Source organism: Protopterus annectens, chromosome 16.part0, assembly GCF_019279795.1.
Source record: "Protopterus annectens isolate FY-2018-M chromosome 16.part0, PAN1.0, whole genome shotgun sequence".
NCBI lineage: Eukaryota > Metazoa > Chordata > Ceratodontiformes > Protopteridae > Protopterus > Protopterus annectens.
In genome coordinates, this window is record NC_056750.1 from 43632155 (window position 1) to 43657489 (window position 25335).

The window sequence follows — 25335 nt, forward strand, 5'->3', positions numbered from 1 at the left end:
GAATTTCTAAAATTGCTCTTCTCTTTAAAACTTCTTTTTTGCAGAGGGGCTTGCCCCCCCAAACTTACAACGTGAAGTTGTTCTATCTCGCCATTCATTCTTACAGATGGGTTCAGAGCCGATCCTCAGCTCCGAGTCTGCCTACTACAAAGCTCGAGGTCTTGAGACAGCTTGAGGCCAAGTCCCTATCCCATGATGAACCTTGAGTTACCCCAGATCTAGTTTGCCGCAGCAACAGATCAGAGGTGTCCTCACAGCTTGGGCCAGTATAACATAATTTTCCCCAAAAAGTTCCTATTTTCTGTCTTATATCTTTATAGTTATAACTTTAGAATATTAATGGATTGTTAGATTGTTAGCTTAATTCTGATAGTTTCTTATACTCCTTTTGGCCGTTGTTTTTTATAGGCCTTCAGTATTTCCCTTTCCCTTCTTTGGTTTGCCTTTATATAGATATTAGAACAGTTTTAACAGTTTAGTAGTGTGTTTTATTAGCTTTTATAGGCTTTAGAAATTGTGTGTGTGTGTTTATACATTTATAGTTGGCTCACATTTAACCATATAGAGCCCATTTGTTTTTTAAGGGCTGCTTACATATTACAGTGTAGTTTAAAATTGCTAAAAATTTGTATGTACGCATGTGCATTCTTTTTTAATACAAGTTTGCTTGTGTACAGTTGGATAGTTTCATGGCTGACCAAGATAAAGAGAAACATCCCAAGTCGTGGTTTAAAAAATGTCCGAAGTGTGGACAAAAGATGTCAGTGACTGATAGTCATGTAAATTGTGTTTATGGTCTGGGTGCCTTGCACTTGCAGAGCGTTGCTCCATCTGCCATTACTTTTCAAGCCAAGTACTGCATGGATGGAAAAGAAATTTGATCGATAGAGGACTTCTAAAATCTTCCTTTCAAGAAGCTTTGGGCGACCATGATAAAACTAGTCAGTCTCCCAAATCTTCCAAGTCCTCTAAGGCTTCATCATTGGAGTCAACAAAATCTAAGAAACTGTTGACGTTGGCTCCACTGCCTTCAGAGCCAAGCGGCATGTCTTTTTGGAGCTGATTCCCAGTCCTGGAACAGGTCTCCACAGTATTGAAATCACCTAACCTCCAGTCGGTACCACTCTCCATCCATTCATCTCTGTCCTCAATTAGTCTATCCAATTTGGATGTGGATCGTGTGGTGCAGAATTTGCTACAGGCACCGGCGTTTGCAAAATTTGTATCAGTTCCGACCCAAGTGGTTTCAGAACCAAAAACTGTCCCTCCATCTACTTCCTTTCCTCCTCTGAGCCATACTGGTCTGTTGGAGTCTGAGGAGTTGGACCTTATGATTGTGGAACTTTTGGAGCTGACACCTGCTCCAGTGCCATCAGTTCCGTTTACTCAGACTTCCTCGGTGCCCATTATTGTGGTCTTTAACTAAATTTGGCTGAAGAATACTCCATCCTTCCACACTGCTGCTGTTGCATTCTTAAAACCAGAGTCTCCCCTAACGTTAACCTGACTACAAAATCCCACCCCCTTTACTGCTGTAAGTACAAAAGTAAAACTTTGTGAAGTCTTTCCTTTGAAGTTATTCCAAAATAAAGAGCACCTACCCAAACAATCCATGCTTTTTTGTTCTTAGTGACTCAGTCTGCCTGCCCTTATAATAAAGCCTCAGTTACCCTTTCATTCATGTCTTCCCCTGCCTGCATAGTGCACAGTACAATAACTAGTTGTATGAACTCTTTCTACATAGTGCACAGTGCAATAACTAGTTGTATGAACTCTTTCTACATAGTGCACGGTGCAATAACTAGTTGTATGAACTCTTTCTACATAGTGCACAGTGCAATAACTAGTTGTATTAACCCTTTCTTCTATCTTGCTTTTAAATTATACAACATCTGGAACAAGACTATCATTCCCTGGAGAGCCATCTGAATATTTTGTGTATTTTGCCATAATTGTACACACCCTCTGTTGTTTTACTTTACCCATCTAAACAACTAAGCATTGGACAAAATGAAAGGTCAGGTGCTAGAGTCACTCTGTTGCCAGCCTTTCTGTACTAGGTATCCTAAGACAGTGTGCAAACTGCTTTATGGCCATAGATAATGGACTTATTCTCAACACTTATAACTCCATCTGCAAGACGTGTGAATATGTAATTAATTTGGGGGCTTCCTTCTCATTTAAAAACTTGTCCTGAGAGCTTTATGTATCTACATCACAATCCTTCACTAATCATGCCAAACTATATTCTAATGAGGCTGTAAAAAATCACTTTCAAAGCCTCCAAGAAGCAAGACTATTAAGTCTTGGTAAAAATCAGGGCATTCATCCATCTCATGCAAACCTACTACAAAGAGTCACTTTGAACAAAAACAATGCAGATCTACCTCTCCAAACCACAGCAGTATTAAAAATATTTTAATGACAGATGATTCTATTATCAGGTACACTGAATAGTGACACTCAAGGCTGGGCAAGGAGTGGGTTGCAGTGAGTTGTGCTTTAAATGTTAGGATTTCTGACATTACAAAGACCATAAGGGCCTTAACGTTTGATAAATAGGACAACTATGTGGTAGTGGTACACATCAGAGTAAGAACATAAGATGTAAAACTCTGAGGAGCCCACAGAGAGACATGTCAGAACTTTCCATACATGTTACAAATGCACATAAAACACTAGTCCTGAGTGGAATCCTTCCTTCCCATGAAATGATGCCTAGATACAAAGAAAAGATAATTGGTTAAATAGCTGGTATCAGTCCAGGGAGATCCAATATGTGTCAGCACGGGATGGGATACTTGACAGTCCAAGCCTGTTTCTCTTAAGGATGGCCTGCACCCTCCTTTCAAAGTTCTTGCATACTGGCTAAAGCCTTTGCTGCCCTACTAGTGCATTTTTATGCATAGTTCAGCTGATAGGGCATTATGTGCAACTTACATATCAGTCCTGAAACTGGATCACATTATGATGACTCTCCTCAGCACCAGAAGTCTAAGCAATAGATTTCCTGATCTTGAGGCACTGTTGCATTTGGAAAGAATCCATGTCTACAAAGTCACTGAGATTTTGTTTAAATGTAAAGACAATACTCCCTCTATACCAGGGTCGACTGATTTTTGTATCTTTAGACCCAATGGTAATTGTGGTGGAGCCTCCATAACTGTGAAGAAACATAACACCTCCAGGCAAATCCCTTCGGACCCACAAACTGAATTTCTTGAACAGCAGCTCATTTTAGAGAGGATTATCAACTAACAGCTTGCTACATAACACCTTATTTGTCCTCTGATGACAGAGTAAAATTCTTCATTGTTCCAAATGATCCTCCTATTAGCAAAAACTCCATTATTCTGTGTGACTAACTACCCTTCAATAAAATGGGCACCTGTACCTCCAATGTAGGATATGCCCAAAACTTCCTAAACTTAATACACATATGACTGACTTGAGCAGTTAGCAAAAAGCAATACACCATTAAAAATGAAAATGTAGTGAAGGACCTAGGAACTTCAATTGATAATTCCCTCTCTTATGGTCGGCAGGTTGTCAGGAAATCCTTTTATTTAGCACAGCTAATTGTCAAAGGAATACCTTCAAGGTCTGAAGGGGTAATAACAATACAGACCAGACCATAAATCAAGTGGAATGCCCACCCACTAGATGTATCTCACTAAATATATCAAACAGAAAGATCCCAAAGGTTCCTAACCAAATGATGAACTGTCAAGAGAAGCTAGAAACTGTAGCCCTTTATTCCGTGTATTATAGACTTATGAGGGTTGATTTTTGCTTTGCTACCATACCATTAGGGACCCAGTTGTCCTGGACCTCCTGTATTTCAACAAGTACAATGGCTCCACCAGTACTAAAACCAGGGACTTAAATCGTCACCAACAGAGAAATAAAACATGGTGGACTGGTTTATAACCCAGCACCTCCTAAACCTCTGGAATAAAGTTCCCCTGCACAATTACTTCCTTTACACATAAACTAAATGAACTGATGGGTATTCACAAATTTACTCTGGGATTGACTGATATGCCCCTCCCACAGAAAGGAGGTGTGGCCTGAGGAAGGGTACTGGCAAGGCGTTAATGGTCATAAGACTCAATGTTCTTGGAATATCTATGAGAGTGTAAATCACTAAGATGCACTGAAAAAGTACAGTTTTGTACCTACCATAAATGTAGATGTCCGAACAGGATAGCATCTGCAGTCCTAACAAATGGGTTGTCCTGTCGTCAGGCAGCCCTTCGGTCGGCCGGATTCCAAAGTCTGGGTCTGGCCTCGGCTGGTGTCGCACTTCACCCGACGTCATCTCTGCTGGTCTTCGGGTATAAAGGCATCAGCCGACGCCATTTTCCTCAGTGTTTCTTGCCCCAGATGCCAGTTGCCCTCTTGGAAAGCTAAATTTTGGGTAAATGCCAATGTTTCCAAAAAAGGTAGAAGGCAAACACACAAAATAAGCATGTATGTACATATATACAAACAAATACACCATAAGAGATCCCCCCCAGCTAGCTATTAGGAGGGTAAATACCCTAGGAGTACCACAGAGGGGAAGGAGGGTGGGTAATCCTGACTGCAGATGCTATCCTGTTCGGACATCTACATTTATGGTAGGTACAAAACTGTACTATGTCCTTCAAGGATGCATCTGCAGTCCTAACAAATGGGTAGAATACCATAGCCAAACTAGGGGAGGAGGAAGAAGAATTATGGTGTAGTTAGGATCCCTTGCAAAACAGCAGTGGCAAAGCCTGCTCGGGATCTAGAGTATAGAGGTAAGTTATAATGCTTGGCAAATGTATGCATGGAGGTCCAAGTAGCCGCCTCAATAATGTCCTTGGTAGCCACTCCTCGTAAGAAAGCTGTGGTAGTGGCTGTAGCCCTTGTAGAATGAGGCCTTATGTTCTGTGGAATTTGCTTTCCATGGTAGGAGTAACAGAATCTTATGCAATTTCCTATCCACTTGGAGATTGTCTGTTTGGAAATTGCTTTTCCTTCCCTTCCTGTTGCATAAGCTACTAGAAGCTGGTCAGTTTTTCTATTGCCCTTGGTTCTGTCCAGGTAGTAGCGCAACTGTCTATTTACATCCAAGGTATGCAGCAGTCTTTCCCCCCTGTTCTGTGGATTGGGAAAGAAGGTAGGTAGGTGGATTGCCTGGTTTAGAGACACTCTGGATACCACCTTAGGCATAAATGTAGGATTAGTTCTCATGGACACTCTATCTTGATGGAAGATTAGGAAGGGTTGTACTGCCATTAAGGCCTGTAGTTCCGAAACCCTTCTTGCTGAAGTAATTGCCAGTAGGAAAGCAGTTTTCCAGGATAGGTGCTGAAGATCTGCTGTTGCTGCTGGTTCGAATGGAGGGAGTGTCAATTTTTCTAGCACAAAGTTCAAGTCCCATGCTGGTAATGGTGGTTTCCTAGGAGGTTTTACATTCTTGATTCCTCTGAGGAACTGCCTGAGTAGAGGATGTGAGAAGACAGGGGATCAAGCTGTATTCTGCAGAAATAGCTGATGCATGTATCTTGATGGAGGAATAGGACAGGCCTGTATGGAGAAGCTCTGCCAAATACTCCAGGATGTTGGCAATATCTATATTTGACACATCTTTTCCTCTTTCAGTACTCCAAATGACAAACCTTTTCCATTTTCCTGCATAGTTCCTTCTTGTTGAAGGTCTGCGGGCCTCAAGGATAATGTCTTTAACCCTTTGGGATAAATCTGGGTTAGTTGCTCTTATGTAATGTTCCAGGCAGTCAGTTGTAGAGTTTTCAGGTTTGGATGCATGATGTTGTAGTCGCTCTGAGTTAACATCAAAGGAATCAGGGTAGTGTCCACGTTTCCCCGAGACATGCTCCTCAGCAATGGATACCAATGTTGTCTTGGCCAATTTGGAGCTATCAGAATTATCCTTGGACGTTCCTCTTTGATTTTCAGTAGTACCTTGTGCATCAAAGGAAGAGGTGGAAATGCATATGCTGTCAGGCCTTTCCAACTGAAGGATAGAGAGTCCACCTTCCAAGCAAGTGGGTGGTATGTCCTTGTGCAGAATTTCTTGAGCTGGTGATTGAGTGGGGATGCGAATAGGTCTATTTGTGGCATTCCCCATTTCTTTGTGATGGCCTTGAAGATGTCCGGGTGTAGCATCCATTCGTGAGCATCCGAGGTAGTTCTGCTTAACATGTCTGCTAGGATGTTTTCTTTTCCCGGTACAAATATTGCCTGTAACTGAATGTTGTAGCTCAGAGCCATATTCCATAGGTCCAGAGCCATTCGGCATAGGGGGTATGAATGAGTGCCTCCCTGTTTGTTGATGTACCACATGACTGTGGTGTTGTCTGTCCTTATCATTAATTGGCCTTCTTTGAGGAATGGTCTGAAATTCTGGATTGCTAGTTTTACTGCCAGCATTTCTTTTTGATTTATGTGCAGGTGCAGCTGATCTGGAGTCCATAATCCTTGAATGCATTTGTCCAACATGTGGGCCCCCCAACCTAGGTCTGAGGCGTCCGTTGTGATGGTTTGGCTTGCTTGAATGTTGTGGAAGAGCAAACCTGGGTTTGACTGGCATGCTTGAGCCCACCATAGGAACTCTTGTTTCAGGCATGGGATTAGTGGTATTTCGGTTTCTAAGCTGTGCCTGTGTTGAGACCATAAATTCTTTAGGTACCACTGTAGCTTTCTCATATGCAGTCTGGCATGGGGACCAGGATTATGCATGATGCCATGAAGCCCAAGGCCTGCAGTACTTTCCTTGCTGTTAGTTTGTTCTGCTTTGTTAATGCCAAGAAGTAAAGAGGGAGTTGTTCTTGTTTTTCTGCAGTTAGGAATGCCATCTGTTTTACTGTGTCCAATTCTGCACCCAAGAATGTTCTTGTTTGGGATGGTATCAGTCTTGACTTTTTAAATTGACTGTGTATCCCAGGGCTTGTAGTAAGCAAATGACTCTTTGTAAGTCTTGTGTCAGCTTGCTTTTGTTGTCCGCTTGTATCAGGCAGTCGTCCAGGTATGGATAAATTTGGATTCCCTGTAGCCTGCAATGAGCGATTACTGATGCCAGGCATTTCGTGAATACTCTGGGCAGTAGATAAGCCAAAGGGCAATGCTGAGAATTGATAATGCTCTGATCCTGCAAGAAATCTGAGGTATCTTCTGCAATTTGGTCGTATGGGGACGTGCAGGTATGCCTCCTTGAGATCTAGAGTTACCAGCCAACACTCCTTGCCCAGCATGGGAAGAAGTTGCTGTAGGGTCAGCATTTTGAATTTTGGAACAATGATGAATGTGTTTAAAGCGGACAGGTCGAGAATAGGTCTCCAACTTTTCTCTTTTCTTGGTACTAGGAAGAGTCTGGAGTAAAATCCTTTGCCCTGTTCTGTAGGTGGTACCCTTTCCACAGCTCTCATCTTTGTTAATTGAGCTATCTGTTTTAGAGCTTCTGTTTTTTGATTTGGTGGTAGGTTTGGCATTCCTCTTTTTACTGGTAAGGTATGGAAATGAAACCTGTAGCCTTGGTCTATAGTTTGCAAAATCCACTTTGTCTCTTGTGATATAGTGCCAATTTTTTGAAAATAAGGCCAACTTTCCGCCTAAGGGTGCTGCTATTTGTTCCCTGGTAGGCGGTGTCAGAGCCAAGTCACTGTGATTGTCCTGTTGCAGTGGCAGTGGTTGTGTCTGTGCCTCGTTGGTTATTGCCTTGCCACTGGCGTCCTCTGTAGGCACCTCCTCTGGATTGATTTCTGCCTCTGGAACGTCTATTCCTGCCTCTCTGAGATTTAGAGGAGTCTGGAAAGGACCAATTTTTGGAAGGCCAGTTCCTGCTAAACCTTGGGGGCTGAACCTGTAAGAAATCTTTAACTGTTTGTACAGATTTTGCCTTCTCTTCCATTTTCTTCATTACTTGCTGGGCAGGAGAACCAAATAGACTGACCTTATCCATAGGAGCATCTAATAGCTTTGCTTTAACATGATCCGGCAAGACCTGTTCTTTCAACCATGCATGCCTTCTTATAACTGTGCCAGTCATGGCTGATCTAAATGAAGCCTCCAGTGCATCATAGCCACATTTTAAAGAATGGTTACTAACCTGCTGAATGTTATTCACCATTTCTAAAACATATTTCTTATCTAAGGAATCATCAGAGGACAGTTTCTTAGTTAACTGATCAAGCATAAACTCTTGGTATTGGATCATATGAAACTGACAGTTCAAAGCTCTAGCTGAGAGAGTAGCAGAGGTGTATACTTTTTTACCCCATCTCTCTAAGGACCTGGATTCCCTTTCAGAAGGGAGAGGGTTTTTCGCTGAGGTCAAAGCTACTGCCTTAGGCCCCTGGGAGATAGTCTCAGGATCTGCAAGGGGAGCCTTGTATAAGTGGTGATGAGTGTCCGGTACCCTGTAAAACCTATCGGGCTTGGCAGGGGCTGGAGGTAAAGTATCAGGAGCAGTGCAAACATCATTAAATGCATCATCCACAACAGGAAGAACTGGAGGTATAGCTAAGGGCCTATGTTGCGGTAAGTGTAGAAAGGTCCTAAACTTTTTTCTTGAATCTGAGAAATCTTGTCCCTGCCATTGGAATTGCTCTCTCATGGCATGTAAGGTTTCCCCAAAGGAAAATTCCTCTGGTGGAGAGGCAGAAGGTATAGATTCTTCAGCATCGGAATCTTCATAAGTAGAAAAAGGAGCCTCTGGATGGTCTGTATTGTCTGAATCATCAGAAGAGTCATCTGAGGACACTGGCTCAGGGGGCTCTGCTCTAGGTCTCTTTTCTGGAGGTTGAGAGGCCCTGTCTGGGTGAGATTGGGATCCCCTTATTAAAGAGATGAGATCCTCTGCCAGAGTAAGCATTTGGGAACTGGAACTGGGCCTGTGAGAGGGGGGCTTAACAGGCACAGACTTAGCAGTTTTGGCTGCTTTAACCCTGGCAAAGGCCTTTATAGACATGGCTGCAGGAGGCCTAGCAGCACCACGTGCTGGGGTAGAGACATCCAAAGGGATGGTGTCCGATAATTCTAGAGGAACCACATTAGTAGGCAAAACTTCAGAGGCCGATTCAACTAGGGTAGCAGGAGCCTCGGTAGCAGTCATGGATTCGGCTGAAGATTGACCCGTTTGCTCGGTTTCGGCCGAAACCGAGACACTCGCGGTTTGCTTAACCGTGGTTTCGGCCGAAACCGTGGACCGCAAGTGTCGGTCTTTTTCTTTGCGTTTCTTAACAATTTGAGAAGTCGGAGGATCCGACGGCATAATGTACGCAAAATCTGAGCCGAAAAACTGTTCAGCAAACTCCGACCGACGCCTAAGCGTTCGTCGGTTGAAAGAAGCACAGGCTAAACAGGCTGCTACGTCGTGGTCTGGGCCTAAACAAGGTAAGCAGTAAGAGTGGAAATCTTTATGAGGTATTTGTTTCCCACAAGTTAAACAGTTATTCACTTTTTCTGACATCGGCTGAGGCAAGAAAGAGTCCCCAACGGGTACTTAGCTTTTTAGAAGTCTTCGAAGTAGTATTCGGTAGTAGTAATCTCTGGATCTGACCAACCGGCACTTGCGAACAGCTTCTGCTTCGGGCGCCACGCGGCAAGAAAGACTGAGGAAAATGGCGTCAGCTGATGCCTTTATACCCGAAGACCAGCAGAGATGACGTCGGGTGAAGTGCGACACCAGCCGAGGCCAGACTCAGACTTTGGAATCCGGCCGACCGAAGGGCTGCCTGACGACAGGACAACCCATTTGTTAGGACTGCAGATGCATCCTTGAAGGACATCAGTACAATCCAAAGAGAAAAAAATATGCATCCTGTGAAGGACCAACATATGTACTCTGCTCAAGTAATAAGCTATGTATATATAAACACAGTAAAATGATTACAGCTTCACTGTGTTTTACATTTTGGCAAAGGAAATAAAAGTAAAGGGTTATATTCAATTGATAGTACAAAGGTAGTATCTTTAAATGTTTGCTCCGTAAAACAAAAAGTAAATACATGTAGACAATAAATGCCTGTTCAATGATAGTTTTCTGAACTATTTACAGAAGGGTACTATACAAAAAGAAAATAATCACCAAATGCGGATCAAGGAAGAAAATGCTCCTTTTTTTCTTAAGAAAGTAAACACTCATGCTACAAAAGTAATACATATGAAAACACTCGTGGGAAGAAAAATAGAATTCAGCTATCAAGAGTTAAGATACACTGTTAATGTAGGCTATTTGATTATGTTTGCATGGTAAACACTGAGTGAATTACTATATTTGGTTTCAAAGTTATTAACACACAAAAAATCTGTAATCCTTAAAGTAAATTACAAAATTAGGTAGCATTGACTGAGATTTGAAAACTAGTACCTCACTCATCCTTTTGATAAAGACATTTGTAAGACAAAGCAGTAGAAGGTTGTTTTATTAATTACTATTATTTTTTTTTTTGAAACTGCACTTGCTTAGTTGGTTGATAACCCTCCTGGCTGGGAAGCAATTCTCTCCTTTTCATGTAAGGATTTCAAGAATTCTACGGGAGAACTGCCCAACAAAAGATTTCACTGACGAGCATCAAATATTTGCTCCTTTACAGCTTCAGGTAGTTCCTCTTACCTCAAACAGACATGTCTTTGAATAATAATAATAAAAAACTACTACTACCACTGCCACTTTAGAAATAATGTCTACAGAGCTGAAAGAATATTTTAATATCTAGAAATATCTGAAGTTTCAGCAATTCTGGTCAGCATATATGCCTCATGTTTTTCTTTAGAATCTGGCTTAGTAGTCAAAGTATGCTGAAGCTGTGAGAACACTGAATCTTAGTAAAATAACCTGTTCTCCATGGTTACTAGACCTGACTGCTGTGCTATAAATATATACCATTTTTCTGTACTTATTCAACAACATTCCCTCCCTGTGCAAAGGAATAGTCAATAATGGCAGTGAAAATGTGTTGAAAAGGGCAGGAAGTATAGCCAGACCTGCTGCATTAGTATTTAATTTGAGATACAAGTGTGATCTCTGTTTGTTACAGCTGCAGGACAGCTATACAGATCAGCATGCAGGTGCTGCCCTCCCGATGAGTGCAGTGCATAGTCAGAATTATTAGTATAAGGGTGAGTAGCACTGTATTTCTAAAAAGATCAACATATCTTGGAATGACTTGTGCAATGGAGGAGTATTCACCAAACTCTCTGGAACTATGCCCATATGTCAGCATCTTCTTCTGGAAGACAAATGTCTGTTATGGGTCAACTGCAACTCTCCTCTGTGGTATTCACAGCATCATTAAAGGTAATATTTTGCACAAATTACCTACAGGATAGGGAATCGGTGACCTCATGGTCAGTGTAAATAGAACAGGATATTAGGTCCTCGGAAGAACTCGACAGTCTGTTCCTTTTCCTTTTCTTTTCACAGACTTCTGTCATCAGTGCCAACACAGGTCCAGTTAGCTATAGTTTGAACTCAGACCTGCACTGGTCCTTGAATGGAGCAAACATTTTTTTTAAAGATACGTTTGCAGAAACTACAGTAAATGCAGTAGCAACCTTTTCTGTCTTTTCCTTGCAGGACCTCAAATGAAGGTTCCACTATCAGCATCCATTTAGCCCATTCATTCTGTGGGGACAGGGGACATGCATTTCTGGCTACGCAAAAGCTCTAGTTCCATTCATTCCTTTCTGGGAAGCCCTACTGGTCCATCCATTCTCTGGCATCAAAAGTGGGGTGGTTGAGGGTGGTCCTGTAGAGTGTCCTACCTTTTCCTAGGGACAACACCCATCTCTTCATCAGTGACTCTCTGAGCTCTGCAATTGCTAACCTCCCTATGATTGCAGTGCACAGTCAGAATTGTTACACTAAAAAAATATATATAGATAATGAGCCAATGACAGATTAAATGTCCAGTATTCTCTCACACACAGCAGAACAGACTGTAAGGAACGCAAGTACATACCACTCTCCACAAGTTCTGTGCTGGCATGGAAATATTATAGTCAACATAGCAGGACACTTCTTGGGCATGAGGGCTTACAGGAGCAGCAACATCGTGCCTGAAAGGAAAAAAAATACTGGTCAGTAGTGAATATTTGCAGCAAGGGGGAATAAAATGTCTCTATTTCTGGGCAATTAAAATACTATTTTGCTGCTATATTGCTTGGTATGTATCATAAAATGCATAAAGCAAGACATTATTTATATGAAGTAAATGTATATTAGTTTGATCTCACACAAATGTTACAAAATACGCATCTCAGCTGCTTTAGTTACAAAAAGAACAGCAACCTGTTTTAGCCTAGCACTGTGCAACATCTCTAAATAGAACATCAACATTTTCAACAGTAATGCTATGCACAGCAGTTGACAAGTTTTAGAAGTATTTTCTACTCTTCCACGTCAGAGTTAAAAAAAAAAAAAAAAAAAAAAAAAAAAGGAACATAAAACATTGTCATCTTTTACTGAACACTGAGTAAGCCATATTTTTACATACAAATTAAGATACTGCCTTCTATTTGGTATGTGAAATGATCACTCTTTTCTGTCTAAAAGCCATAAACAGCAAATACAACAGACATATTGCTACTGTATCATATGATCCATGATGGTATCCTCTTTGGCATACCAAAGATTGGGTTCACCCTCTAATATTCCAATTTGCCATTTTTGTCTCAAGTTTGTATTAAATGTGCACATCCCAAGCCAGTGCATATTAACATCACATGTCACACCAGGAGAGCATGCCAAGAACCTTAATCCCCTAGGTTCACCTCAACAACTAAGTGAGAATTTTTTGTTCAGTAAATCAAGAAAAAAAGTGAAAATCTGACACCTACACTGTTGACAAGTATTACAGATGTACACATTTGCCTGACTAAAGTAGATCTCTAACTGCCACGGCTACAGTATGCAAACTAAAATCTCTAAGTGAAAAGGAGTATAAAATAAAGTTCAAAATCAATAAAATACATTTTAAAAAATATACTGCTGGCAAACAGTTAACATCTACAATGGATGCGTGGTAACAAATAAAGCAACAGACGCCTCATGCAATTTAACCAATGAGGCTACAGGCCCAAGAAATCCAATTACACAGTCAATAATCATATTCATAAGCAGTGGGAAAGTCTAAATCATTTTGTAAAAATGAGTAAAAGTTGGAATAAACTATACAGCACAATGTATGTGTTGTAAAAACAGAACACAATAGAACAGAAATATTTGTAGATATTGTTGCACTGCATAATAGGGATGCGGTACAACCTTCAGGCATCACAATAACGATTTCTGGTTATACAAGTTTGTGATTAAAGGCAAAAAATACATTTAATCTTCACACAGGTGCTGAATGCAGTTTACTGTCAGAACATACTCTTAAACCACCAAATCTATCCAATACTATACTCCAGTTGTTGTGCCCTCTTCTGACAAATTCAGATCACAAATTATAGCCACTTGGTAGATTTTGTTAGTACAAGTACAGAAAATACAAGTTAATGTTTGAAGTACTGTCCTTTAAAACAATCAAAGAAAGCAACCAAACATACTAGGTCATAATGCTTAAGACACTTGATATGAGTAAGAGTATTCACATTGTGCAGTTACACAATGCTCATAGAATAGTTCTGACTGCAAGTTTAACATTCTTATTACTACTCAAAATAAAGCAGTGAAAAGCAGCTGGAAAGACAGCATGAATGTTCACAGAAATGCTTGAAGTATCAGAGGCAGTGCAAGTACTCTTACTTTATAGAGAAAGATTATTGCAGATGGTCTAAAACATTTCTAGGGATACTGAATATTCCAGTGCCATTAGCAAATTTAGCAAGACGTTGTCCCTTTCGATTCTCAGCTAGAGCGTCTTCTGTGTGAAGGCATGCGGGAATGGGCGTACCTTCCTTGAAGGTTGTGCGTCAGGGCTGGTAACTCGGCACGTAAAAATCCACTACCAAGCATTAGCAGACCGGAGTTCCGCTGTGGCGACCCCTAACCGGGATAAGCCGAAAGACACAACAACAACAAATGTTGCTACCAGCATTTCACTGAGGGTATTGAAAGAGAACATTCAAAATTCTGCTTTTATTCAGCTTTATTATTGTTCTAGGTTGGTTGTCTGTTGGGTCAATACCACATTAAGGTTTCACTTGATAAAGTACAAATTATTTATTTATTTTATTTATTTTCAGTTTGATGACCGGGGAGGTCCACTGGGCTCAAAGAGTCCATTTTCAGTGGAGGCCCGGAGAGAAAAGCTCCAATAATACATAGTACAAGCTCCATAATATGAAGTACAATACATAGTGGAAACAGAAACAAACTAAGCAAATTTTACATGCAAAATATCAACATCTAAACAAAAGTTAAACAGCAGCTTGGAGGAGGATGTAAAGCATATTTACATGTTTAGTGGTTGAAAACAGTAGTACAAGGTTAAATTAATACAGAGGTTTAAATAATCTGAGAAAGATATATAAGTAACATTAGCATGGATGAGTTCTTTACGCATGAATATTAGCATGAGTTAAATTAATACAGAGGTTTAAATCCTCTGAGAGTGGTATAGAGGTAGCATTAGCATGAAGGCAGTACATAGGGTTAATTAATAGTGTGCAAGGAAGAACAAACTTTGTGTGTTATAAAGTATTTATGTATTAAGCAGGGTGGGCAGGTGGAGTGCAATTGCATTTCCATTTTTGGGAGAGGTAAAAATGCAGCTGGGTTTTGAAGTGTTCAGAGTTCTCAGAAATTCTTAAGAGATGGAGGGAGAGAATTCCAATTTTTGGTGATGGAAAAGTACAGGAGAAGCTGACCAGCGGGATGGTTTGGTTTATAAACAGAGATTAGATTTTGGTGTTTAGATCTTAGAGTTCTGTATGGGGTGTATAATGTTAAGCTGTTTGTTAGTGCTGGGCATATAGTTGGTTTGAAAATAAGCTTGTGAGTGGTGATGAGTTGGAGGTAGTCAAGGTAGTTTGGGAGTTCTAGCCATTGCAGCTGGTGGAGAGGTTTACAGTGGTGAGTGGAGTATTTGGAAGTGGTGGTGAACTTTGAGATTTTATTGTAACAGGATTCTAGTTTAGAAGAGATGGAGGAAGATAGGTTGGTTAGTAGGGGAGCACCATACATTAGTGAAGGTAGTAAGAAGGCAGTGGCGAGTGTCTGTCTTGTTGAGGGGGAAGAGGAATTGGGAGTTTCTGTACAGCATGCCAAGTTTCTGATGGGTTTTCTTTATATTTAGCTGAATATGGGTATCGAATTTTAAGTGTTCGTCAATAGTAACTCCAAGATGTTTAGCAAAAGGAACAACTTCTATAGTGGAGCTGGCAAGCCTTGTAATCCTGAAAGAGGTTTTGTCTAGCCGTATATATTTTGAGGGAGAGAATAGAAGGATCTTTGATTTGTTGGCATTTAAAGAGAGGTGATTTTGGAGCATCCAGTTCTCATTAGCTGAGAAGGCAGTTTGAGTTTTTGTTTGGAGCTCAGGGAGGTTTGATGCAGAGCAAACTAAAGTTGAGTCATCTGCATATTGTACTATTTTAGTGTTAGGAATGGCTGCATGGAAATCATTAATGAAGATACTGAAGAGCATATAGGGCCAATAATGGATCCTTGGGGTACCTCGGTTGGGGTGGGAAGAAAGGCTGAGGTGCCAGTCTTCTATTTTACTGCCTGAGATCTCTTAGAGAGTTAGCTGCTGAATCAAGTAATGGTGTTTTGTGAGAGGTTAAGATTGGAAAGGTGGTGAAGAAGGTGGGTATGGGAGACTGTGTCGAAAGTCTTGGAGAGGTCAAAGAGGACTGTGGATACAAGTTCTCTGGAGTCACAGGCATGGTGTATGATGCCTAGAAAAGAGAGAAGAGCTGTTATTGTGCTATGGCCAGGATGGAACGCATGTTGTGTTGGAGTGAGGAGTGGATTATGTGTAATGAATGGCATGAGCTGGAGGTGGATGCATTTCTCAAGAATTTTTGAAACAGGGGAGAGAATCACTATGGGTTGGAAGTTGGAGATGTTATTATTTTTGCCTCCTTTATGGTGGGGTAGGATAAAGGCTGCACGCCACAGTTTGGGGAATATGATTCTTGTATGGATCTGCTGATGAGTATGCTAATGGGGATGGCGATGCTGTCTGCTGCAATTCTTAAAAAGAGTGAGGGGATATTGTCAGGGGCATTGGAGCAAGGCTTAGGCTTAGAGAGAAGTTTTTTTATATATGAGGTGGGAATGGGTTTGAGGTGGAATATGGGAGGTGAGTTTGGGGTGGAAGGTTGGGGAGAGGGTTTGATTTGGGGGGAGGTGGTGTTTGGGAATGTTTTAGTGAGTTCTGCTATAGAGTTAGTAAATAAGGAGTTGAACAGAGTAGCTATTTCTGGGACAGATTTACTAGTGTCAGGGCAAGGGCTGTTTTTGGTGCCTGGGTTCAGAAGTGAGTTGATGGAGTTCTAGAATTGTTTGGGGTAGGATGAGTGGTTAGATTGGAGTTTGATATAGTATGCTTTTTTGTCTTGTATGATACATTTTTTGGCTAAGTTGCGGAGTTGTTTATATTTAAGAAAGGTGTCAGGGTGCCTAGTATGATGGTAGAGTTTCCAGGTCTTGCCCTTTTGTTGCATGAGTGTTTTGGTATCTTTACTAAGCCAAGGGGTGGAATTGTTTTTTATGCGTTTTATTCTTGGAGGGGCTTGGGAGTTAAGAGTGTCTAAGAAGGTTGAGTTGAAGAATTTGACAGCACTGTCCAGAGGTAGAGTTTTTAGAGTGTCCCAATTTATCAATTTGAGAGAATTGGAAACAGTTGTAGGGTTAAAGTTGTTGAGATTCCGAGTATGGATATATTGATGTAGATGAGGAGTGGAGGGGGTTGCTCTATGGATGAAGGCTGGTAAGTGATCACTGATAGAATCTGGTAAGGTGCCAGTGTGGGAGATTTTGTTTGGGTGGGAGACAAGGATCCAGTCCAGTATGGAGCCTGGGGGGTTATTTTTATTAGGTCTGGTTACAACATTTGTGAGTTGAGTGAAATTACATAGATTGATTGAAATGGTGGGGTTATTGGCAATAATTTTGTTCCAGTTAATGTTCACATCTCCTAAAATGTATGTCTCAAGCTTGACATTATATGAGGCCCATAGAAGAATTTCCTCAAGTGTGTTAATGTTGTTTCCAGGGGGATATAGAGGGCTATAACACAAATGCTTTTCTGGTTATTTAGTTTGAGATTTCCTATGACTAGTTCAGCGTTGTTGAACTGTGGAATAGGATTTTGGTAGGGAGTGATGGAGAGTAGGCTGGAGTACATTAAGGCTACTCCTCCACCCTTCTTTTTTTAGGTGGTCTTGTCTAAGTACTTGAAACCCAGAGGGTAGTATTTCAGAGTCTGAAATGTTGGGTTTTAGCCATGTCTCAGAGACAGCTGCTATGTCAGGTTGGGTATGGGATAGCCAAGTGTGGAAGTGGGCTAATTTGTTTCTTAGACTCTGGGTATTGATGGTCAAGATCTTGAGGTATTTAGGGTTGGTAGTATGGGTGGTAATGGGGGGAGCTGGATTGCTGTTGGTACTAGGTCCTGGGTTGGGGTGTATGTCTCCTGCTAGGCATAGGCAGTTAAATGGGAATGAGAGCAGGGGTTTGGATTTGCTCCTAGAGTTTGTTGGGAGGTACAATAGTGCTTTGGGAATATGATGTCTCATTGAGGAGGATAGGAGTTTTAGTTTAAAACAGAGAAATGAGTTTGGAAGCACTAGGGAGTAGGATATAGTGTGGAAATGAGATGTGGCATAGTTATGATGTGTGTTAGGGGTGATGCTGTGGTGAAGAGGGGATAGGAAAGAAGGGGCAGTTTGTAAGAGGAATAGGAGGTAGCATGATATAGAGGTATCAGGAGTAGTATGCTAAGGGAAAGGATGAGAATGGTTTGAAGAGACGTGGTGTGGTTTAGGTATGGAATAGTTGGGGGTTAGATGTTGAGGATGTAATAGGATTATTGGTGGAGGAGGGAGGCATATGGAAGTGTATCTAGAGCTTTAAGGATTAGGGATGGGAAGGGGTGAGAGAGTATTGGAGGATGGGAGTAGATTGGGTGAGACAGGGAGGGAGGGGACTTATGGCTAGAATAAGTGTAGGAGCACTGGAGGTGGGTGAGAATTGGGGTGGGGTAGGGGAGTGGAGAGATCCCACAGAGTGAATGGAGCGGGTAGAGCCAAGGAGAAGGAAGAAGGCAAGACTGTAAAGAACAATCGGTGGTTAGGTAGGTAAGCTCAGGGGTAAGGAAAGTATGGGGAATATAGCATGTACTCTAAGTCCCTAAAGTGCATTAAGAGGAGTTCCATTAGCCATCTGAAGAAAAACTGAACAGGAAATGAAAATTATGGAGGCTATAGATGTCCATAGATAAGTAATAGGTTAATTGCCTTTGTGGGCTATTTTAAGCCTAGCCAATTATCCTATGTATGGGTAATGGGTGTACTTTTAAGCAAGTGAAAATAGAAATGCAGAATATTGTAGAGCATCCCAATACACCACCTGTTGAAGCTCACCAAAGGATTGGACAATATGGGTATGCAACTGCCTAACTTCTCTGTAGCCAGCTTGGTGGATGTGGGCATCTTGAGTCTATGTTCAAACTCTCCTTGAATACTCTCCATCTGCTCGTCTGACTCTCCTTCCACACTTTCCCACTCATTAAACTCCTCTCTGAATAGACGTCTTCCTGCAAATGTTCACGAAATGTATTTTTTTGCAATTTTACCTTTAATTATTTGTTGAACCACTATATTTTCACTTTTGTTTTATTTTAACTTTTCTACACCAATTTGCTGTAACTCCACCTGTATATATTTGTGATAATCTACCATTCTACTATGTATGTATGTACTGAATCTTTTTCTCCACTTGTTTTTTTAAAAACTGTAACTTGTACCATATGGTTATTAAGTATCTACTGGAGCTTTTCTCCCCGGGCCTCTGCTGAAAAAGGGTTTCGGCTCAGCCAGACATTTCCGTTCAACAAATGTAAAATAAATAAATAAATAAAATGTAGCAATTTTCTCATACTTACAAAAAAAAAAAAAAACACAATTCCTAAAGAAACAGACACAGAGCTGTACTTACACAATGACAGTGGAGCCATCAGGTTGTCAAAACCACACAGACAACATCGACCCCATATAGCACACAGCACACACACATAGACTAGCGTATGCTGAATCACTGAAAGGAAATCTTCCTAAAAAATAAAGATTGCCTAGACCACCCATTGTCAAGGTTACTCCTCAGCAAGCCCAAGGGCACTCTGAAAAAACACCATACATATTGTCACTCTCAGTGAGCCCCAGAACACTTAAGTCCCTAAGGAAAACAAACACATTTTCCAGGACTCTCATCATAAGGGCTCCATTGTAAGATATACTGACCTCCAGTTACTTTGAATTATTTTAACAATCTCTTTCGTTCTAATATTACAGTTAGTGGCATATCGGACCAGATCATTTTGGTCTACGGTCACAAATAAGACAGAGGTGGAAAGAGAAATGCTGACATAGACCTCCTTCAGATAAAAATTGTAGTAGATTTGTTTACCTATTCTGTGATGAGCATTACTTAAACTATTCAGTAATAATGCAGATGCAAGAAACTTCTAGTTATAGTGTTGTCATGGTACTGAAATCTATTTTTGTTACACACAGTAAACAGGATGGATCAATATCAAATAGTTGTCAAAAATTCCATAAGCCAAGAACTCTGTACTTTTGCTAAGCAATGAGAATTTAAACAGTTCTTAATTCTAAGATATTTTCAGAGAAGTCGGCATGTAGAGCACACTGTTCAGACTATAGAAAACTATGTGAGGAAATGTGACAGTTCTACAAATTCAGATTGCTATCTTTCAGTTCCGAAGTACAGAAACCTTCTTTTAATGTCTTAAAAGATGTTCACCAGCATAACTACTGACGACCAGACATTTTCTTGTCAAGCTACTTAATTCATATTCACCTAGTTCCAGAAAATCATTAACGTGGCACCACTTCGTTGAAAGAAAGACATAGAGAGAAATTTTCTAAGTACTATAAAATGTTGACAAATATTTCACAACTGCAAAAAGATGAAAGAGTGAGGATAAGTACATATTCAACAAATTTTGGAATTGATACACAGAAGACTAACATATCTGCTACAGTGAAATGTCAAGTGAAACTTGGATCACACTACATATAAGGTGCAGATATACATTAGGAAGATGGATTTGAACAATCTCATTTGTTAAAGTAGTCTTCTACGCAACAAATACTGCTTCACACTGAAAAGTCAGATAAAGCACTACCACCTTCTCAATACACAAATGTTTCTATGAAGCTCAACAAAAATATTTAAATAGTAAAGACAGTATCTAACCTCTACTGCATTTAATGTGCTGAAGGATTAATCAACTATAAATCAGTACTTGATAATCAGCAGATAAAAGCAGACAGTTGTGGTGTCTATACATAACATATATAGACTCTGATTGTTAAAGTGATTGCTTTCTCCAACTACAACTACAATTAACATTTCCACATACCTATGCGTACTGTTGCAAACTACATGAATGCACAATGTTGCTACAGTCTTTGTAATCGATGTATTTAAATGTAAAGCTCTTACATTTATTTAATCTAATTTTTAAGGTGATAGGGTACAGTACATGTGTTCACATGTATGTTTAGCAATTATACTGGAGCTATATATTTAAGTGGGACTGTGGGACTTACCGGTTACTGAGACTTTGTACCATGTGACTCAAGAGTATAGATCATTGTTGCTGAACACACATTGTATGAAATGTCTGTTCAGAGTTTCACAGAGTATGACACCTACGGGGAAGACAGACCATCAGGAAGTTCAGCCACATCACCCAGTACTGGTAGGAAAATAGAAGTTATGTTCTTACCATAACGTTCCATGTTAGTTGTCTTCTTCTCGCCTTCTTCTTGCTGGATGGGTTCGGAGCCGACCTCGGCTCCGACTCGGCCACTCTAAAGCTCGAGAGTTGGTTCCACCGGCTCGAGGCTCCCCTTATATCCCACAATGCTAGGCGAGAGTTACCTCAGATCTCGTTTGTAAGCTAACCCCAGCTTATAACAGAAACAGTATAACTGTAAAAAACAGAATCCACCTCTAACAACAGGAAGAAGAAGGGTGACCTACATCCTGAAACAAGAAATATGCATAATAGCATATAGCTAAGAAAGAGGTGGTAGAAAGAGAGGTCACGATCACAACTCCTCTAGGTCTGTCCAGGCCAGGGGGAAGGAGGGTGGGACGCAAGAAGAAGGCGAGAAGAAGACAACTAACATGGAACGTTATGGTAAGAATGTAACTTCTATATGTTAAGTTGTCTATCTCGCCTTCATTCTTGCTGGATGGGACCGCGTCCCTAGCACCTTGTCCCGGGTGGCCTAACGGAACAGACTCCTGAGAACAGTGGAACCAAAATTAGCTCTATGCCTAGAAGCTAAATCCAACTTATAATGGGAAATAAAAGTGTGAGGAGTAGCCCAAGTAGCCGCTGCACAAATGGTGTCAATAGGCAGTCTGTCTTGGAAGGCTAGAGAAGTAGCCAAAGCTCTGGTGGAATGGGCTTTAGGCTTATTAGGCAGTTTTTGGTGTCTAATCTCATAAACAAGGGTAATCAGAGATGTTAGCCATCTGGATAAAGATACCTTTGAAACTGGAAGTCCCTTTCTGCTTTCCGCATAGGAGACAAACAGCTGATCAGATTTTCTGAATTGTTTCGTCCTGTCCAAGTAGTACCTTAATTGACGATGAACATCCAGACAGTGTAATTTTTGTTCAGACCTATTTGAATACTCCGGGAAAAAGACAGGGAGATCAATGCATTGGTTTAGATTTGATGTTGAAACCACCTTAGGCAAAAAGGACGGGTTAGTTCGTAAGGAAACTCTGTCCTTATGGAACACAAGGTAAGGAGAACGACAACTGAATGCTTGAAGTTCTGAAATTCTTCTAGCTGATGTGATAGCCACCAGAAAGAGAGTTTTCCATGATAATAACTTTAAGGAACATGAAGCTGCAGGTTCGAAAGGGAAAGAATCAAAGAAGCAAGAACTAAATTTAGGTCCCAAGGAGAAGGAGGATTTCTTACAGGAGGTCTGAGAAGAAAAACTCCTTTCAAAAAGGCTTTGCAGAGTTTGTGGGACATTAGGGCGTTTTCAGAAATACCCACATGGAAATTAGAAATAGCTGCCAATTGAACCTTAAGAGTAGATGGAGATGAACCTGCATGGAAGAGTTCAGCAAGAAAATCAAGGACTAGTTGGATGGAAGCGGTGAAAGGATCTATGTCCTTTCCTTGTGCCCAATATGAAAAGCGTTTCCACTTACTCAAATAAATCTTTCGAGTGGAAGATTTATGGGAAGCTATCAAAATATCTCTAACAGAGTGAGATAATTGAGGAAGCCTGGCTACGGTTGGAAGTGGAGGAACCAAGCAGTGAGGTTCAGAGAGGGAGGGAGCGATGAAACTGACCCGACTGATGGATCAAAAGATCTGGAACTAGGTCCAGATTCCACGGTCGCTCAAAAGAAATCGATGCAGAAAGGGGAACCACACTTGTCGAGGCCAGTAAGGAGCAATGAGGATCAATGAGGCCTTCTGAGCGATAGCTTTCTGTATTACTTGAGAGATCAGTGGGAAAGGAGGAAATGCATACAGAAGTCCCGGGGCCAAACTTGGACTAGCGTCCCTGCTGGGTTGGCCTGGTAAAGGGAATAGAGTGAAGTATTCTCTGCACTTGCTGTTTTGGGGAGTAGCAAAAAGATCGCAGCAAGGCTGACCCCACTTGAGAAAAATCTCTCTCACTACACAGTCTTTCAGAGACCACTCGTGAGGCATGAGAATAGCTCTGCTCAACTTGTCCGCAATGTGATTGGACTTCCCGGGGATGTGCGTTGCTATCAGAAAACGCTGAGAAGAAATCGCCCATTGCCACAGTCTGAGTGCTTCTCGACACAGGAGGTATGATCTGGTTCCGCCTTGTTTGTTGATGTACCACACTACAGACATATTGTCTGTCTGGATTGCAATCGTTCCCAAGGGAAGAGAGTGTTGAAGGGCTTGCAACGCTAAAAGCACTGCTCTCATCTCCAGAACATTTATGTGCAAGTGGCATTTGTTTGGTTGCCATGTGCCCTGGACTGTCCTGCCCTGATAATGCCCCCCCCACCCGATCAGGGAGGCATCCGTTGTCAGAGTAGCAACCGGAGGAGGTGGAACAAATGGTCTCCCCAACAGGAGCTGGGGGGAAGACATCCACCACATGAGATGCTTTTTGCACGCTTGCGTGATCATAATGGTGTGAGACATTGGAAGTTCCTGGTATGACCATTGAGAAAAGAGCATCCACTGAAGGATCCGCATGTGGTATCTGGCCAATGGAAGGAGAGGTATGGCCACTGCCATGATTCCCAACACCTTTAGAACTAACCTGGCTTTGGCTCTGTTGTTGTTGAGAAGTAGTGATACCAATTTTTGAATGTCTGATATCCTTTGGTTCGTTAGTGTTGCAGACATGTTTACAGTATCTAAATTTGCGCCTATGTAGGTAATAGTACGACAAGGCGACAAAACAGACTTTTCGCAATTTATTGAGATACCCAGTTTTTGACAGACGCGAAAAGTGTAATCTCTGGCCATCAGAAGGAGATGCTTGGTGGGAGCTGTGAGGAGCCAGTCGTCCAAATATGGAAACACCTGGAATCCTTGTCGTCTCAGGTGAGAAGCTACCACTGCCATGCATTTGGTAAACACCGGGGCAGTGGTGAGACCAAAGGGCAGGGCCCTGAATTGAAAATGACTGGTTCCCAGCCTGAAGCGGAGGAATCTTCTGGAGCGTCTGTTCATTTTATGTGATAGTACGTCCTGAAGGTCTATAGAGCACATCCAGTTTCCTTTTCCCAATAGGGGAAGAATGGATTGCAGCGTGACCATCGAAATCTTGTTTTCTTGACCGATCTGTTCAAGATACTGAGATCCAAAATTGGTCTCCAGTCCCCTGTTTTCTTTGGAACTAAAAAGAACCTTGAGTAGATTCCGGATCCTAGTTGGTCTGCTGGCACTGGCTGAATAGCTCTTTTGCAAGCAGTTTTGAAATTTCCAAAGCTGCTATATCCCTTTGAGCGGTGGGACATCTGGAAGGGATTTTTGACTGATTTGGAAAAGCGAAGAAAGGGAATAGAATAACCTTCGAAATGATGGACTGTACCCATTTGTCTTGTGTCAAGGATAGCCAGGCTTCTGGGTACAGTGACAATCTTCCCCCGACTGCCTCCGAAGATGGGCAGTCGGGCAACACCTCAGGGATGCTGAAAGGGCTTATCGGAGGACGTTTCTCGATTGCCCTGGTTCTGCGGACCCCCTCTGCCTCTAGGGCGACATCTACCATTGTTGTTCCCCCCTCTGCCTCTGGCGGGGAACCGACTCTGTGCGTCAGGCGAAGTCCCTTGGGATTGTTTACGGAACCACATCTTTCCCCCCTTCTGGCCTTTGGGGTAAGGCCTAGAAGGAGTAGAAAAACAGACTCCGACGGCAGAAAGGGTCTTGCCATCAGTCTCGCACCTAGTCAGGGTTTCTTTCACTTGTGGACCAAAAAGAGATGATCCATCAAAGGGGAGTTCGTGAAAGACGTCTTGAAAGGTTCCGCAAAATTGCATAGCCGCATCCAGGCGTGCCTACGTAAGGCTACCCCTGTTCCTGCGGCTCTGCTCACTCCATCGGCCGCATAAGAGAGGAGGCGCATGGAGGAGTTGGAAATAGAATTAAGGATAGCCAGCTGCGTGTTCATTTTCTCTTGGAAACCCGCAGCTGTAGGGTCCTTCAGCATTTCACTCGCTTCTTTGATCAAGTCCCTTTGAAGACGAGTGAAATGGCACAGGTAATTCAGCGAGCATGGTAAATGTCGCTGAGGAGAACATCCGCTTCCGTACCTATCCATGGACCTAGATTCCTTGTTAGGTGGATGGACAGGCACTGAAGGATCAGCCAGTTCCTTCTTTGTGGCAGCAGCTACCACCATAGCATCCACAGAGACTCCTTTTGATAAAAATTCCTTGTCTGATGGAGCTGTGATGAATTTGGAGGGTCTCCTGGGAGTGGGGTCCACTGAATCAGGAGCCGTCCATGCCTTTTAGCAACCACCTGCATGAGGGGGTCGAAGGGGACACCCAGGAGGTGGAAGGACGAGAGCCAAACGCCTCAAGATACACAGATTCGTCCTCCGAAGGGTTGAGGGCTGGCCAATTTCCCTCTGTTTAAGGATCTCCAGAATGTCTGCAAATGAGACATCTTC

The 25335-nt window shown here is 41.8% G+C and overlaps 1 protein-coding gene across 3 annotated transcripts in view; it reads right to left on the reverse strand.

Annotated features, from left to right (window-relative positions):
- POMT1 (protein O-mannosyltransferase 1) overlaps nt 1–25335 on the reverse strand; it is a 1532857-nt gene that overhangs the window by 470425 nt on the left and 1037097 nt on the right. For all 3 annotated transcript variants that reach the window (XM_044058401.1, XM_044058399.1, XM_044058400.1), the window contains one exon: nt 11955–12051. In XM_044058401.1, coding sequence (XP_043914336.1) covers nt 11955–12051 — 97 coding nt within the window. The remainder of the gene's footprint in view (nt 1–11954; nt 12052–25335) is intronic.